An 18,612-nucleotide genomic window follows, 5' to 3' on the forward strand; every position below is an offset into this window, starting at 1 on the left:
AACCACCCATAGATCCACCCATACATTTATATGTCCAACCATCCATAAATCCACCCATTCATACATCCAACCACCTACAGGTCCATCGATCTATCCATCCATACATCCAACCACCCATAGATCCATCCATCCATTCATACAGCCAGCCACCCATAGATCCACCCGTACATTTATATATTTGGTGTAAAGTGAATTTTCATTTCTATTTAAACTGACAATAGAGTCTAACATCTTTTCTGATGTCAGATTTTTGTCCAGTTTTTGCTGGATTAGTTTTTTATTTTTATTATTATTATTATCATAGATTGCGTTCAGACTGCCTCCACTGCGTCCCACAGTGCACTTTATTTAGTCCAGATTTGCCAGCCATCATAAAAAGCTTAGCTTTGTGCCTCCATTTCTGTCCTGTCAGTCAGATTAATGATTATGGGCCAAGGCTAATTACCAGCATTGTGTTGCTTAAGGACTGTGCGCATAAATCTTGGTTATTTTTAAAGATTGTTAATAATAGGAAGGACTGCGGTTCACCTTGATAAATATATGGGCCTGGGTAACGACCCTTTCGGCACAGAACCGTAAAGAATAAGCCTCCCGGCGAGCGATCAAACCCGACCCGGTGCGCTCCGGCGTTCGCAGTGATTAGCCGATTGATTCTGGCACCTTTATCACCGAGTTAAAGACGCAGAATGTGAAAACACAAATTGGGGTTTAATTAATTTCAGTAAATGTGAGTGAATTTCGTGGAGGGCACTGTGTCTACCGCTGTGAAAATTGATTTAACATTGGGACATCTCTTTATACACTGTTTCTTCTGAAATCAAGGCTCTTAAAAATAGTTTATCCTCTACTAATGAGTGCCAGTTTCATCATTATAATGTTTTTGATGGTCTTTGCGTCAACTGCACTTAAGAAGTACCAACTCTACATCTTCACTGATAATCAACTTTACAACTGATGCTCTCAAACTAACATTAAGAGACAAGAAATTCAAGTAATTAACTCTTGATGAGTTCAGCACTGCTGTTAACTGAAAATCTGAATTACAGGAGACTCTACCTCATAAAACTGACTGAGAAAATCCAGCCAGTGTTTTTAAGAATGTAAAATATAACATATTCTGGTTTGTTTAACACTTTTTTGTTTAATACACAAGTTCATATGTTTTTCTTCATGGTTTAGATTAGTTTAGAGTTTAGCATTAATCTTTAATTCAGTATATTATAATATAAAGAAAAACACTGAAACTCTGAAACTGTTTGGAAGAGTTGTGACGGTAGAAAGAGGAAGTTGTCGTGGTTGTTTTTGTGAGTTAAAGCTGAGTCTGGTTGTGTAATCAGTGTTTATGTGGAAGATTGTGGGTGAAGACTCTGAGCTGAGGTCAGTGATGTTCAGACTGAGCTCCAGCGTCTCTGTAGATGATTGATAAATTCTCTGAGGGAGAGATGTCTCTGTATTTTACATTAAATATGAATAAATACGCAGTGTATCATAAACACACTGTGATTACTCTTATTAGATGATGATGTTGGGAGAGTTTTGCAGAGCAGAGATTGGGATATTTATTGCTAATTTGCTAATGTAATATATACTGCAGCTCACAGTAAATACTATATTATCTATCCATACATAGATCTGTATCTGTCTATCTCTATACATCTGTCCATCTGTCTACCCATCCATCTGTACATCCATCCATGCATATATTGATTCAGCCATATACATTTCCATGTCAGTCAAATATCCATTCATTTATTTATCTGTTATTCATCCATCCATTTTACACATCCATTTTTCTATCCTATATATTTGTCCATCCCTCCATCTATCCATCGTACACATTTCTCTACCCATCCATCCATCTTAAACATTTGTCCTTCCATCCATCCATCCATCCTCCACATTTGTCCAACCTTCCATTTTACACATTTGTCCATCCATCCATCTGCTCAATTTGTCTATCCATCCATCCATTTTACACATCCATCCTTCCTTCCTGCAAATTTTTCCATCCATCCATTCTACACATTTGTCCATCCATCCATCCATCCATCCATCCATTATACACATTTATCCATCCGTCCATTATACACATTTGTCTATCCATTTATCCATCCATTCATCCATCTTACACATCTATCCATCTTACACATCTATCCATCATCCATCTTCCATATTTGTTTATCCATCTGTCCATTAATCCATATTACATATTTGTCTATACATCCATTCATCCATCCATCTATCCATTCATCTGTCTATCCGTCAGTCTTACACATTTGTCTATCAATCCATCCACCTTACATATTTGTCTATCCATTTGTCCAATCATCCCTATTACATGTTAGTTTATTCATCCATTCATCTTTCACATCTGTCCATTCGTCCATCTTACACATTTTTCCGTCCATCCATTCTCATTCTATTTATCCATCCTTACACCCAACCATCCATTTGTCTGTCTATCCATTAATCCATTTATCTGTTTTTCCAGCTCTCTATTGTTTCTCTGTGTGTGTGTGTGTGTGTGTGTGTGTAGAGGATGAGTAAACAGATAGTGGTGATGTCCTCGGTTGGTTAAGCAGAAGTGAAGATGGCACTGGGAGAAGGACAGTAGGAGGCTGTTTGTTGGTGTAATTGTTCTCCTGCAGTGTTTGGTGGTCCTGTTTTTGGGTGGTGGGCTGATGGTTGGGATGGGTGGAGATCAGATGCTGGTGTGAGTGTGTGTGCAGTATAGCTGGGGTTGTAAACGCTCCCAGTAGCTCCATTCCCGGTTAGAGCACTGGGAGAGGGGGGCTTACTGGCCATAAACTCTACGGTTATGGTCCCCAGATGTTCTATCCAGAGCTGCTACTGGGAGATGACTCCACTAACTGGCTGATTACCAGTCCATTTCTTACAGCCCCCTCAACACTCTGCCTGAGTTACTGTGTGTCTATTCCAATACAGTGCTGTGAAAAAGTATTTGCCCCTTACAGAATTAGAATTAAAGAGTTTTTAAATGAATTATTTTTTTTTTAAAGGAAAAAATCTATTCAAACCAACATAATTGTGCCAATCTTGGCGTCAACAACTGCAATCAAGCTTTACTAATAACTGGCAATGAGTCTTTCACATTCTTTTGGGACCTCCTGGATGAGTTGTCCATGCCCTTTTGGAGTAACTTTGGTCAGCCGGCCATCCTTGCAGCTCTTTTGTTGGGATTGCAAATGATCTTTGACTGATATAGAAGTTTTCCTTATATAGTATATAGTAAGTATATATTTTCTTTTACACTATCTTGCTCTGGGGCGTTTATTATGAAGTCCAACATGGCTGATCAATCATTATGGTTAACAGCTAATTTAAGTTTTCAGAGCTGAATCAGTGAGGCTAACTAAGATTTCCAAAATTTACTGATGGTCAGTTGATGGTTTGGAGAGACATGTCATCTGCTGGTGTTGGACAACTTTTATGGAGATGTGGATTTCATTTTCCAGCAGGACTTACTGCTGGCAAAAGTACAGACTGGTCTTACATAATATTACAATTTTCTCAAATAATGATTTTGACTTTTTTTTTTTTTATTGGCTGTAAGCCATCAACATTAAATTAAATAAACGCTTAAATAGATCACTCTGTGTTTAATACATCTATATAATATATTAGTTTCACACTTTCAACAACTGAATTACTGAAATAAAGTAACTTTTGAATGATATTGTAATTTTTTGAGATGCACTGGTATTTAATACTCTCTCCAGCGCTGACCTCATGTTGGCTCAGTCCATCGTTGGCGCTGAGGTGTTATCGCAGTGCCCTCGGCGCTCTGATGAGATAGTGTGAGTTGGCGGTCCCGGCGGGACGAGCGGCGGTGTGGTGGATGGTGGAGCGTTTCCATTAAGAGAGCATTCGCCGCGGGCCTTTGTTAGCATTGATCCTTCCTCTTTCAGGCTGTAACCGGACTCGCTGATCCGTGACCATCTCATCTATCTCACAGGGTTCCAGGGATCCCGCTGTGAAATCGACACCAATGAGTGCGGCTCCAGTCCATGCCAGAACCAGGGCCACTGCGTGGACGGGGTCAACACTTACTAGTAAGAACTGGATGCAATCATTTCTCTCTCTCTTAGTTTTATCTGACTTATTTAACTTGTATGACTGTGAAGAAACACAAAATGAATCATGTAGTAACTTAAAAGTGTTAAACAAACCAAAAAAAGCTCTGTGAAGAAGCATTTAGATTCTCTTATCTGGGGAGCTGGTAACTGGTAACTCTGATAAACTCTTACTTTCCTGGGGCAGTCCTGATGAGTGCCAGTTCCATCATTATAGTGTTTTTGATCATGTTTTTTTGATGGTTTTGGTGGCGACTGCATTTGAGGATACATTCAAAGTTCTTGAAATTCAATCACTAATGATCTCCAAACTATGCAGCTCCATCCAATCTTTACATCATATATTTATATATATGGAAAAAATAAAGAGAGAACTTCAGTTCAGTGCTATTTATAGGTTTATGTTTGAGTAAAATGAACATTGTTGTTTTATTCTATAAACTACAGACAACATTTCTCCCAAATTCCAAATAAAAATATTCTCATTTAGAGCATTAATTTGCAGAAAATGAGAAATGAAATGTTTTAAGAGTTCAGAAATCAATATTTGGTGGAATAACCCTGGTGGTTTTTAATCAGTTTTTTTTATGCATCTTGGCATCATGTTCTCCTCCACCAGTCTTACACACTGCTTTTGGATAACTTTATGCTGCTTTACTCCTGGTGCAAAAATTCAAGCAGTTCAGTTTGGTTTGATGGCTTGTGATCATCCATCTTCCTCTTGATCTCTGCTGGATCTTCTAAGTCAGTTTTATGAGGTTGAGTCACCTGGAATTCAGGCTTTCAGTTAACAGCTGTGCTGAACTCATCAAGAGTTAATTACTTTAATTTCTTGTCTCTTAATAAAGTGTTTGAGAGCATCAGTTAAAGTAAAGTAGTGAAGAGGTAGAGTTACAGGTATACAGTGAATAGTAAATATTTGAATAATGTTCTAATCCAGATTATGAGAAGCAACAACTAAAGCTACCCAACTAAGTAAGAAAAAACATTTTTTTAAAAAGTCAGTCAATCCAAAAAGAAGAATTTCACAAACTTTCAAAAAAGTATTCTCAAGTGCAGTCACTGCAAAGGCCATGAAAAACATTATAATGATGGAACTGGCACTTATCAGGACTGCCCCAGGAAAGGAATAGCAAAAGATACTTCTGTTGCACTGGAAAACATGCTGTAGTATTGTATTCTAGTAAAAGTCAAATGTAAATAACTGTTTTTGGCATTTTTCATAGGTTTTGTTTTACTTTAATGTAATAATAATGTATTTATAATTAAACACATTTTTAAAATGTATGGTCCACGCTCACTTTATATAGAAGTATTAGGATAATAAAAAAAAAATCTAAGCATGCCCAATCAGCAGCATGGCTCCCTGGAGGTGGGCGGGGTCTGATATGGCGGTGAGTTGAAAGCGTGGATGTAAAGGCTGCAGCGTCACCAGGCAGTAAAAGAGATCTGAGTGCATGTTCTCCTCCGAGACTCTCTGCTATTGATCTGCAGACGCTCAGGTGTTGTGGGTGAAGATAATTAGCGTGTGGAGAAGATCCTCCTCTGTTCATTGACTGTGGAGAAGACTTCACCTGAGATCTTTAATAAGAGCTGCAGGTTCAGTATCGACCCGCGTCTGCTAAACTGTCCTTCTGACTCAATACATGCAAGAAATACTGCCGGAGTTAATGCAGGGAAACCAGTACACACTGTACATGACTTCCAAATACAGTATTTTCTCACTATAAAACGCACTTAAAGTCCTTTAATTTTCACAAAAATGCCAGTGCTTCTTATAATCCGGTGCTCCTTATGTATGAATTCTACCAGTCAGGTATTAAGGAGCAGTAAAGCCACTCTGCTGAAGTACAGAGTTATACAGGAGTTTCAGTTTAGTTCTCCAGCACTAAGACTGGAGTAGCATTAGCATTAGCCGCTAACCGTGCTAAGCGCTAGCTCTTTCACCGTTCAGAGGTGAGTATATTAGATTGTATTCTACGCGTTTACCGTGTTAAAATGAGCTAGCTTACTGAAACACTCAGCAAATTCCTCAGTGTAGTGCTGTCAGGCAGCATTTACAAGTGATTAGCCGCTAAAGCTAATGCTGATGCACCTAGCCCTAGTGTACTAGTTAATTGTAAATAATGAGAACATTTCTCCTTTGACTTTAAAATAGTTTTTAAAAATTTAAAGTTTTTTTTTTTTTTTAAGAATTAATGCTCTTTTATACTAAGCAAATTAATTCAGAAATTCTTACAACCAAAAGTTTCCTCTATCCAATTTATCATGCATTCTTTATTCCAGCGCCCTACGTTACGGTTTTATCTTTATCTCCCCTCAAACAATACAAGTATATACTAGTATTTGAATTAACACCACTAATATAAATATAATTACATTTTACATTACTTTTATTTGCATTTAAATATCTATTATCGAAACTTTTAGCGTCTTAAGAAGAAGAACAAGTGCGATTAATCGCAGTTAATCACAGAATATTGCCATGATTAATCTAATTTATTTTTTTATAATCAATTGACACCACTAGTGTAAATACAGCTCTGAAAAAAAAGTAAGAGACCATTTAAAAATTATGATTTTCTTTGATTTTACTAAATTGAAAACCTCTGGAATATAATCAAGAGGAAGATGGATGATCACAAGCCATCAAACCACCAAACTGAACTGCTTGAATTTTTGCACCAGGAGTAAAGCAGCATAAAGTTATCCAAAAGCAGTGTGTAAGACTGGTGGAGGAAAAGAACATGATGCCAAGATGCATAAAAAACTGTGATTTAAAAACCAGGGTTATTCCACCAAATATTGATTTCTGAACTCTTAAAACTTAATGAATTTGAACTTGTTTTCTTTGTATTATTTGAGGTCTAAAAGCTCTTCCATCCATTTATGATTTTCTGCAAATAAATGCTCTAAATGACTATAATATTTTTATTTAAATGTGGTAGAAATATTGTCTGTAGTTTATACAATAAAACAACAATGTTCATTTTACTCAAACTAATATAATTCCTGTCGAATCTTGTTTTTTATTTTATTTATTTTTCATTAAGCTGCTACTGCAAGCCGGGTTTTTCAGGGCAGCACTGTGAGGAAGACATCAACGAGTGTCGCTCCAACCCCTGTCTGAACCGCGGCGTGTGCCAGGACCTCGTGAACAGGTAAGCACCACCGTGTTCCCGCCGCCTGAACTCACCTGAGCCGGGGGGTGTAAATTGAGGATGACACCGCGGTGAGGATAGCTATCTCCTAGCTATTAGTTTTAGCGAGCGCTGCAGTGGGAGGACTGAGAGGAGCCGGGGTCTGAAGGAAGCCCCGCCCGGAGCCGGGGGGTGTTATTCTCGCCGGCGCTCCGGCTGAACGTGACACACATACGCCGGCTGCACCGGATTCGGCGGGGAACCCATCATGGCCGTAGATTGGCCTCCCCGCGCCGGAGCTTCTCCTCGCAGGCTTAATAAGCACCCCGGGGCCTCGGCGCCGCCGGCCGACAGATGGGCCGAGGAGTCCCAGGGCCAATTTAGGTCCTAAATGGTTTGTCTTCGCCCCGTCTCCCATCGTCACGGCGACTCCCGCGCGACCGCCCGCTCCGCAACGTAGCGCCCCCTCCCCCCCAAATCGCCTGGGCCCTGGGAGTTCACTGCAGGTGGAGTTCACGTCTCGCCTGGTTTCCCCCGCGACGGTTATCTCTGATAGAAACCAGACCACACCGAAGCTTAAGAGATCACTTCAGTTTCTAAATCAGTTTCCCTGATTTTGCTATTTATAGGTTTATGTTTGAGTAAAATGAACATTGTTGTTTTATTCTATAAACTACAGACAACATTTCTCCCAAATTACAAATAAAAATATTCTCATTTAGAGCATTTATTTACAGAAAATGAGAAATGGCTGAAATAACAACAAAAAAAAAGGTGCAGAACTTTCAGACCTCAAATAATGCAAAGAAAACAAGTTCATATTCATAAAGTTTTAAGAGGAACATAAATACCAGAGATAATCAGAAGTGTGAGAATCAGCTCTATAGGCTTCTAAAAGATAAAAAATAAAAGCCTAACAGTGAATATTTTCCTTTATTTTTCTTTATTTCGAGTGTTTTTGTGAAGGATGCTCGTTAAGCCGTTCCCAGCTTTCTGCTGTTGGTTTCTAAACTGTAAAATCTCTGGACGGATCGGCAGCCGGAGGGGTCAGAGCACCGGGCCAAGCGAGGGCAACACTAACTGCTTTCTGTAGCTTTATGGAGGGTTATTTATTTATTTACTCTACACAATGATTAACCACACGAGAGAACGCAGGGGTGAATACATTAACGCACTGCAGCTTTTGATCAGCTATGCACTTTGCTATACCGGCGTGGTTCGAGCAGCGACGGCCATGTGTGATGTTGATGTTGACCGTGGGTCTCCATTCGTTAGTGTTTGAATGGCAGTCAGTGCTTGTTTAAAAACTCTTTATTTCAGCTTTATGCATAGTCACAACAAAATGTTGTTAAATGCATAAATACTAACAGTTTGTGAACCCTTTAAATAAATGTTCGATATTTCTGCATAAACATGACCTAAAAAAGTCCTAAAAGTGCATAAAGAGAGTCCAGTTAAATAAATGAGACACAAAATATTATACTTTTTAATTTATTTATTGAGGAAAATGACTCAATATTGCATATCTGTGAGTGGTAAAAGTGTGTTTTTATTTTTTTATTCTGTTATTTGAAGGCAGAAATAAAAAAATCCAATGATAGGAAAACAGACACATTTCTTCTGCACCAGAGTAAATGGAAAATTTTAAAAAGTAAATAAGTTTTATACCCAAATTTCTAAGTTCAAATTTAGCCTGAAACGGTCAGAAAATTGAACTGAAATGTTACACTGACCCTCTAGGATTAGCAGTTATTTTAAAAGTGAAATTAGAAGGTGGATCATGCACCAGGACAATGACCCTAACTAAGCATACAAGTCATTCTAAGTGATCTAATATTGCATATTTGTGAGTGGTAGAAGTAGGTGAACCTAGGATTACCAGTTAGTTTAAAAGTAAAATTAGAAGCTTCTACTAATACTCTGCAGTACTGCATTGTGCTGAGTGTAAAATTTGGTAGAGGGGGGATCATTATGATTATGGTGTGGGGTTGTTTTTTCAGAATTTGGGCTCTGTCCTTAGTTCCAGTGAAAAGAACTCTTAATGCTTCAGCTGATCAAGAGATTTTGGTCAATTTCAAGCTACATAAAGACATTAATGAGAACTTTGAAATCCAGCTTAAAACTCTCCTAAACCTTGTGCAAAGCCTTCCCAGAAGAGTTGAAGCTATTATAGCATTAAAGTGTGGACCAATTGTTTTAAACCAAAAGTATGGATTAAGAATGGCATGCACCTCAAATTCATGTGTGTGAATTCAGACAAAATAATAGTTTTTGCAATATAATAAAAATGATATATAATATTTTGTTTTTTTTAGCTTCCGATGCTCCTGCCCGCCTGGATTCTTCGGAGCCCTGTGTGATTTGGATGTGGACGAGTGTGAGATCTCGCCCTGCCTCCACGATGGAGTGTGTATCAACCAACCTGGCAACTTCATGTGTGTGTGCAGTCCCGGCTTTACTGGTAGGTCTCCACCAAACACATTAGAACATAGTAAACTACACTAGACCACATTAGCGGGATTAGAAAACCCACAGATTATCGGAAAGATTTCCCACATCATTTAATCAAACAGAAAACTTTATTGTGGTGGTCTTTAGAGACAAAATTACAAAACAACTGTGTGAAACATCACTGTACAAACATTTCCATTACGCTCATAATGGCATTATTTATGTATTCTCTGTCTGGCACTCTGATGGACGAGTCTGGGTTTTACGATGAAAATAAATGCAAAGAAAACGGTACTGAAAACGGCTGATTAGGCTGTGGATCGTTGTTTGCATTGTGTTTTATTTAATCTTTCAGAGATCTGTTCTTAATAAACAATGTTCTTAAATAATAGGTCTGTGCTTCTTCAGTGTTGCAATGTTAATGAACATCATTCTGAACTCTGAACAGATTTTGCTAATTTAAATAGCTCGGAAATGTTTTTAAAAAGCTCAGATTTAACGCTCTACTTACTTAAAAAAAAAATGTCGGGTTTAAATCTGGTTCGGGCTCATATTAACAGGTTTGGGGCGGGTTAAGTTTAGTTGGACTGGATTTTTTGGGCCCGATCTAAGCTGTAGTGCTGACTGGATTCTGTTCCACTGGAATAAACACAGTTAACCGTTCTTTTCTGCTATTATTGTTTTGGTACCACTTTAAAATAAGACTACCTTTATAAAGGGTTTATGAATGGTTTATTATCGAGTTTATTAATGGTTATTAATTGGGTTGCAAATACTTAAAAAAACTCAGATCTTCCAAAATACTGATCTTACTTTGTGTTTTCCATAAACCTGTCATATTAATATATTTGTAAGCATGATTAACTATTTACTATAAATTAAATGACTAAGTTGAATTAAATAAATAAGCAAACGACGGATCACTGTTGCCTTTTTAATTGATGTGTTGTAACTGTTAATCAGTGATTTTTAAAGCATTTACAACCTAATCAATAATACCTATTTTAGTCTTATTTTAAACTGGTACCATTTGTTTTTTTTTTATTTTCTTCTCCCAGACTTTTGTTCTTTTGTTTATTTACTCTCTTTCCTATCCGGATAGAGGGATATCGACGCTCTCTATAGTTAAGACCACCTAATCTTGACCGCTGTCAGCCTGAGCCCAAGATTAATTTCATTTGTCCTCAGCACTGCATCATCAATTTATCCTTTTCCTCCAGGAGAGAGCAGAAACCCTCTCAGAGGAACAGGCGCTCATCCTGACACACCAGCCCCAATTCCCCAAGAAGCAGCTTTTATTATTAGGCCCCCTGTTCAGCCTCGTACCAGTCATTACTTTCTCCCCTCGCAGGAGAGACGTGTCCCCCGAGAGCCCGGACACGCCACCTATTCCACATTGGCTCGGCCGACCGGAGCTTCACAGGAAATATTTGCCCTAATAAAACGCGCCGCGCTGCCGCAAAACGCAAAGAAAGAGGAATAAAGAAAGTGCGTATGAAAAAACTCAATATACTTATATACCGGTGCCACTCCAGCCACTTCAATTCCTGCAGTACTGCTGCGTTTCTAAATAGTGCACTATAAACACTCTTAAAACATACTTATACTGCATATACAGATCTGTAATATAATCGAGAGGAAGGTGGATAATAAAGTTATCCAAAAGCAGTGTGTAAGACTGGTGGAGGAGGAGAACATGATGCCAAGATGCATGAAAAAAACTGTGATTAAAAACCAGGGTTATTCCACCAAATATTGATTATTTCTGAACTCTTAAAACTTTATGAATATGAACTTGATTTCTTTTCATTATTTGAGGTCTGAAAGCTCTGCATCTTTCTCTCTACCCCTTTTAATTTCTCACTCTTGCTTTCTGTTTTTTCTCTCTCTCTCTCAATTTCTATTTCTCTCTATTTTTGTTTCTTGTTTTCTATCTGTCTCTCTGTCTTGATTTCTGTCTCACTTGCTTTCTTTTTCTCTCTCGTTTTCTATTTCTCTCTTTTGACTTGCTATTTCTCTTGTTTTCTGTTTCTCTCTCTTGATTTATATTTCCCTCTCCATTCAATTTCTCTCTTTCTTGCTTTCTATTTCTCTCTCTCTCTTGCTTTCTTTTTCTCTCTTTCTCTTTTGCTTTCTATTCCTCTCTCTCTTTTTATCTCTTTTTTTCTTTCTTGCTTTTTTCCTCTTTCTCCCCCTCTCTCTCTACCTGTCTCTTTGTCTTTTTATCTGTCTCTATTTTTTCTCTCTCTTTTTATCTATTTTGCTCCACCTCTCTCTCGTTCTCTTTTTATCTCTGTCTCTGTCTCTCTCTCTCTTTTTATCTTTGTATCTCTCTTTCAATTTCTCTCTTTCTCTTTATCTCTCTCTCCCATTCTCTTTCCATCTCACTTTCTTTCTCTTTGTATGTCTCTCTGTTTTATCTCTCTGTTTTCTCTCTCTCTCTCTCTCTCTCTCTCTCTCTCTCTCTCTGTCAGTATGAATAGATGCAGATGTTTGTGGTGTAGATTATACAGGACTGAATGCAGTATAAAACCTCAGCAGTGCTTCTATCTCTGATACTGTATTCCCTCTCTCTCTCTTTCTTTTTTCTTTTTTCTCTCTGCTCTGTTGTTCTCTGTGTCTCTCTCAGAGTGGATTTAGGAGGTTTGTGTGGAGAGGGGTAATTGAGGCAGGGGGAGGAGATTAGGTGGTTTGGTAGATGAGCGCTGTGCTGTTCTTTAAGAAACTGAACGCTGGGATTAAACATTACTGATCCATAATCTCACCCCCCAACCCTCACCACCCCCCGCCCCCGCTCCTCACTTTCCATCACTACGCTTTATTTATCCACCCGTCAGAGAACTTCCCATAATCCCATTAACCCTCAACACTGCTGCTGTAAATCTAATGCTAATGTGTGTTAATATGTACATTTTTTACTAAACATAGCTATTTTTACTTGATTATCTTGTCTTAAACCTAATTGTTATATGTAGGAACATAAAGTTTGATGAAAACTGAAAATCTGAATTGGAAAAAATGAATTAGCAGAACAAATCAACTTGATTATAGATTTCCTGGGCCCTATAAAATGGAAATATACAAACAAGATTGCAAGATTGTAAATGTAGACTTGCCTTGGCTAAGGGTACAAAAAATTTAAAGAAAAAGTAAAAAAAAAAAAAAGGTTAGTATTTGATTAAAACAATAAAAAAAACTGAAAAAAATTCATTAGAATTTCAAGACCATCAAAAACATTACAATGATTGAACTGGCACTCATCAGGACAGGATAAGTTAATTACCGGTATTACCAACCTTGGAAAGCACAAGTTATTTTGGAACATTTGGGGTTTGTTTAACACTTTTAAGTTACTATATGATTCCTTATGTGCTCCTTCATAGTCTGGATCACTTCACTATTCATTTACTATGTAGAAAAACAATAAATAAAAATATTTTAATGTTACGACTGAATAGTCTAGACATTTTTTTTCTTTTTTGTTTAAATAAATAACTAAAACTAATAAACACTCTGTAAGAAGCTCCATCAATACCAGAGAAAACACCAAAATCCACTTTACTCTTTTTCCCGGGTTAATTTAAGCTTCACAGCAATAATTCATGGCGGGTCAATACCGTAACACTCCGTCATCATTGTTTGTGCAGCAGCTCGCCTGACAGAAATAAATTCATTACAACTTAAATGGCGTGTCCGTACTGAGGGAATTAGCGGCTCCTGTGAACGGGCAGCCGGGAGAAACCTTTTAATTATAAAATGTTAATGATGTGCCTCATTGTTATTTTTCCCGCTCGTTTATTTATTTATTTACTCTGCCTGCGAGGCTCCGAACAACACGACGGGTCGAGAGACGCCGCCCGAATCAAACTCTGTTCTTTACGCTGCGTGTTCAGCCCGGAGTTACTGAAATAAACTTTAATTAATCGCTGCTGACCAGCGTCAACAGTGTCGACCTTGATCTCAGCGCAGAATCCAGATTTTCACAATCCATTTACCTGAGTAGTGCTGTTTTTTCCATAAGTTTACCTCAGCAATGCTATTGTAATCATATACTATCGTTTACTGTAACTCAGCATTGCTATTCTAATCATACATTTACTGTATCTCAACAATGCTATTCTAATCATGAATTTACCTCGGCAGTGCTATACTAGTAATACATATATTTGAATACTGTTTACTGAACTGCTTTTTATTGAAGTTTTCATTAAATTTGCTAAACAAACATGAAAAGTTTTATGGCTATAATATATATATATATTTTTTTAAGAAAAAGCCAACACAAAACTACAATTTAGTCCCAACAAAGCAAAATACATTTCACGCAGCAGTGCTACCCTAATCATGTGTTTCTTTCAGTAGTGTTGTTCTAGTCACACGTGTGTAGAACATATAGAACATATATATAATAAAGGGTGTATAAAGGAGGAGGTGTTTATAAAGTTAATGTTAATGTAACGTGTATCTCTCTCCGCAGGTCCACGGTGCGAGCTGAACGTGGACGAGTGTATCTCCAGTCCGTGCCGTAACGGCGGGCGCTGTGTGGACGGGCAGAACGGGTACCAGTGCCTGTGCTCCGGCGGGTACATGGGCTCGGACTGCGGCAGCGACATTGACGAATGCGCCTCCGGCCCCTGCGTTCACGGGAGGTGCGTGAGCCTGTCCGTACCCTATCAAACACGCCGCCGCGTGATGAAGCGCTTCCTAATTGACCGTCGCGCCGCGGCCGCAAGCTTCCCGGCACCAATTAAACACGCCCGAGTCCCTGTCAGCTCCGTCTCAATTAGCTGTTTGCCAGTCTGCTAGCACTCGGCAAACAAGCCCAAATAACTCATTACCACCTGCCTCTGCCTCCTGGAGGCTCCAGCCAAGTTCAACATTTGACTTAACTGAGACGTGCTAATGCCGCTAATGCTAAGTGTTTCCGATGGAGCCAGTATAGGGGGGTGTGTGTGTGTGTGTGTGTGTGTGTGTTCTCTCGGTAAACCCAGATTATTTAATACAATAAAGGAGTGGGATTTCCCAGCAGCACTGAGTCTGTATAAAAAAAAAAATACCTGACTGCTGGAAAAACAACATCAAAATCTTATATTTCCAAACAAGCAACTTTATAGGAAAAGGAAAAATGCTCTAAACTTAACAGTGTAAAAAAGATTTTATCCTAAACTTAAAAACGATATAACAGGTGTCTGTGATTAGTACTCAGGAGATGATGAGTTGGGAGGATGGTAGATGAGGTTGCTGAAAGTTTTGTCAGGTTTATACTATACATATACAACACATAAATAAAGGAACAGGTGTCTGTGATTAGTACTCAGGAGATGATGAGTTGGGAGGATGGTAGATGAGGTTGCTGAAAGTTTTGTCAGGTTTATACTATACATATACAACACATAAATAAAGGAACAGGTGTCTGTGATTAGTACTCAGGAGATGATGAGTTGGGATAATGATTAAACAGGTGGGAAGCAGATTAATATCAGTACTTTTCTGAACTTTCAGGTGATGAACAGGCTCTGTACGGTTATATACGGTCAGAAATGACTCAGGTGATTGTGTAATGATCTCCTAAAATGACCCGACGTTATTGAACAGCTGCTATTATGTAAAATGCGGGCGTCTGGGAGCAGCTGATCCTCAGACAGACGTCTGCCGGCGGTCGAAGCTGGTGATTGGTGGCCTCATCTGTTTTGACAATCATCTCTAATAAATCATCCTGCATAAAGCTGGAGTTTGAAGTTGTCTGAGAGCATTAAGCACAGCTTTCTCTCTGCAGCTGCACGGACGGGATCGACGGGTACCGCTGTCACTGTGAGACGGGATGGAGTGGACTCAGATGCGAGACTAATGTTGATGTGAGTCTCATCAGATTCTTCATTCTTCAGGGTTTGTTTACTGAGAGCAGGATGATGCCTCTGGGTTTAGCACTGCAGTTACTGTATGTTATGTAATGGATTCTTATTATTCAGACGCAGAATTTCTATAATATTCAAAAGATTTTCATGGATTTGTTTCACATGAATCATTTCAGATCTGAATTATGCTGTTTTCTGGTATTTAATAACAAGATTCAGTTAATAAATACATAATATAACAAATAAGTTAAAAGAAATAAAATATATGGTCCAATCCACCGAATGGGTGCATTTGCTTGTTGTAACTCTTCCAAATTAAAAAAATAAATTTTTTATCCTTGTTTAACTTAGTTCAACATGTACTGGTTAATCTCAGGTTTCTAATCTGAAGATGTGACATTTAAAAAAGAAAAGCATGTTTAAAAGCAAGTCCACTAATTCTTTAGATTTTCTCTCAAAAAAAATCTTTATTTTAAAGAAATGGTTGACTGCATCTTTAAATAATTGATATTTAAGACAAAAAAATGACTCCTGTTAATGGAACTCACTCCTGTTAGTTTAATATTTCTGAAGGATTTTAATAATTATATTTCATGGTAAAGTTTACAGTTATAGAGTGGTGACAGGTAACAAATGCTATTTTTTCAGTGTTTTAAGTAGTTTCTATTAATGTTTATAATTATATATGTTACTTTTGCAATTAGTTAAATTTACAAAACAGTTATAGTTTAAAGTTATTTTGTTTGCACATTTATACATGGAATTTATTATTATTTTTTTATTACATTATTTATGTACGTTTTCCTAAACAGCATTCCTGGTATCAAAAGTTACAAAAAAGCATTTTTTTGGGCCCTAATATAATTTAACAATATTTCAGGATATTTTTTGTTGATATGACACAACATATCTAAAGAATAATTTCTGAAAAAGTATTAAATTCATCTCCTAAAGGTCTTTAAAATGACACAGTGGCTAAAGAAACCGTTCCAATGTAAATGAAAGTAGTGTAAGTAGTGTTTGCGTTGATTCATTTTATCTGAAATAAGAGAAAAACTGAGCAATTCTACCGAAATACGTCTAATTTAGCCAATAGTTCCAATGTTAAAGTATTGTTTGGGTCTTGGTTCATTAATTTGATTTTGCAAATGCAAAAAAAATGCAAAGTAGTGCTTCTACCACAATTACTTCTACTTTAGGCAATAGTTCCGGTGTAAAAGTAGGGTTTTTGTGTTTTGTTTGATTGATTATATTTGAAATAAGGGAAAAACTGAGCCATTCTACCAAAATACTTCAACTTTAGCCAATAGTTCCAATAGAAAACTGGTGTTTGTATCTTAGCTGAAGTAAAAATGACTGAGAAACTCTCTCTGTATAATAATAATAATCATAATAATGACTTCAGCCCACCTCCCTGTGTAAAACTAATCCCATCCGAACGGAGCTTAACTGTCATTTAGCGGTAATTGAGATCCAGTACAGGATAGCCAGGAACAGCTGTCATGTTTTGCTGTTTCTTCAGTAAAATCCCATTAAAATTCATTAGAATTCGCTATTGAAAGAGTCTCTTACATCAAACCTGCGCGGCTGTTATGCAGCAGATTATACTGGCCTGCTGTACCGGACCGTTCTCCGGTTCCCCCAGAGGACCGTTCCTCCTCCGGCGGCGGCAGTGCCACAGTAATTACACTGCATTATTATTCATCATTACGCACTGTCAATACCGGCTGTATAGACCGTACATCATAACCCGGCGCCGCCGCTCGGCTGAGTGACGGGCTTTGTTCCGGGTGTCTCGGGCTCAGGACGGCGATGCCGGCGCAGCGCGAGCGCGGTGAACGCTCTGTACGCGGCCCTGATTAGAGAGCGAGAGCTGCTCGAACGCTTAATTGATTTAAAACTCACCACAACCTCAAACGGACCCTGGAGATAAAACAATGGTCTTCTTACTGAGGCCGAGAGGAACTTCCTCAGGAGTAAATCATTAGCTGCTGCTGCTGCTGCTTCCCCACCTAATGACTCATTCTGCAGCATGCACCTTCCCTAAGCCTCACGTTTTACCCATTTATTTATTATTAGATTGGGTGGATTAATTAGTATTAAGCCTCTAATTTAATAAGGCCGCCGTAAATCACAGGAACGCTGGAAGTGTTGGAAAATAGGGGTGTACCGGTACAGAAAATTCACGGTATTTTGGTACGTCTTTGGTGCGTTTTCGATACGTTTGGTGGAAAAACGTTTGGCTTTCTGTGCATCCTCACCTTTATTAACTTATTAAAATTAAGAGAGAGCGAGCATAAGAGAGACAGACAGACGGCACAAGCAAAAGAGAGCTAAAGAGAGAGAGAGACAGATGATGCAAGTTAAAGAGAGAGAGCAAAAGAGAGGGGGACAGACAGATGGCGCGAGCAAAAAAGAGAGAACGAAAGAGAGAGGGACAGACAGACGGCGCAAGTGAAAGAGAGAGAGCGAAAGAGAGAGGGACAGACAGACGGCGCAAGTGAAAGAGAGAGAGCGAAAGAGAGAGGGACAGACAGATGGCGCAAGTGAAAGAGAGAGAGCGAAAAAGAGAGGGACAGACAGATGGCGCAAGTGAAAGAGCGAGAACGAGAGAGAGAGAGAGAGACAGACAGATGGCGCAAGTGAAAGAGCGAGAACGAGAGAGAGAGAGACAGACAGATGGCGCAAGTGAAAGAGAGAGAGCGAAAGAGAGAGGGACAGACAGACGGCGCAAGTGAAAGAGAGAGAGTGAAAGTGAGAGGGAGAGACAGATGGCGCAAGTGAAGGATAGAGAACGAGAGAGAGAGGAACAGACAGACAGCATGAGAGAGAGAGAGACAGATAGACAGACAGCATGAGAGAGAGAGAGAGAGGGAGAGAGACAGCGATGTCGCAAGCAAAAGAGAGCGGGACAGACAGACGGCGTAAGTGAGAGAGAGAGAGAGAGAGAGAGAGAGAGAGACAAACAGATAGACAGACATGAGAGCGAAAGAGAGAGTGAGAGACATACAGACAGATGGTGCGAGTAAAAAAGAGAGAGAGAGAGACAGACAGACAGATGGCACAAGCAAA

At 38.7% G+C, this 18,612-nt stretch overlaps 1 protein-coding gene across 6 annotated transcripts in view; it reads left to right on the top strand.

Moving 5' to 3' along the window:
* eys (eyes shut homolog) overlaps positions 1-18,612 on the top strand; it is a 307,886-nt gene that overhangs the window by 142,921 nt on the left and 146,353 nt on the right. For 5 of the 6 annotated variants that reach the window (XM_049472628.1, XM_049472623.1, XM_049472626.1 and 2 more), the window contains 5 exons: positions 3,977-4,073; positions 7,148-7,255; positions 9,550-9,695; positions 14,163-14,334; positions 15,462-15,540. In XM_049472628.1, coding sequence (XP_049328585.1) covers positions 3,977-4,073; positions 7,148-7,255; positions 9,550-9,695; positions 14,163-14,334; positions 15,462-15,540 — 602 coding nt within the window. The remainder of the gene's footprint in view (positions 1-3,976; positions 4,074-7,147; positions 7,256-9,549; positions 9,696-14,162; positions 14,335-15,461; positions 15,541-18,612) is intronic. The other variant, XM_049472625.1, reaches the window with a different exon arrangement.

Source organism: Astyanax mexicanus, chromosome 25, assembly GCF_023375975.1.
Source record: "Astyanax mexicanus isolate ESR-SI-001 chromosome 25, AstMex3_surface, whole genome shotgun sequence".
Lineage (NCBI taxonomy): Eukaryota > Metazoa > Chordata > Actinopteri > Characiformes > Acestrorhamphidae > Astyanax > Astyanax mexicanus.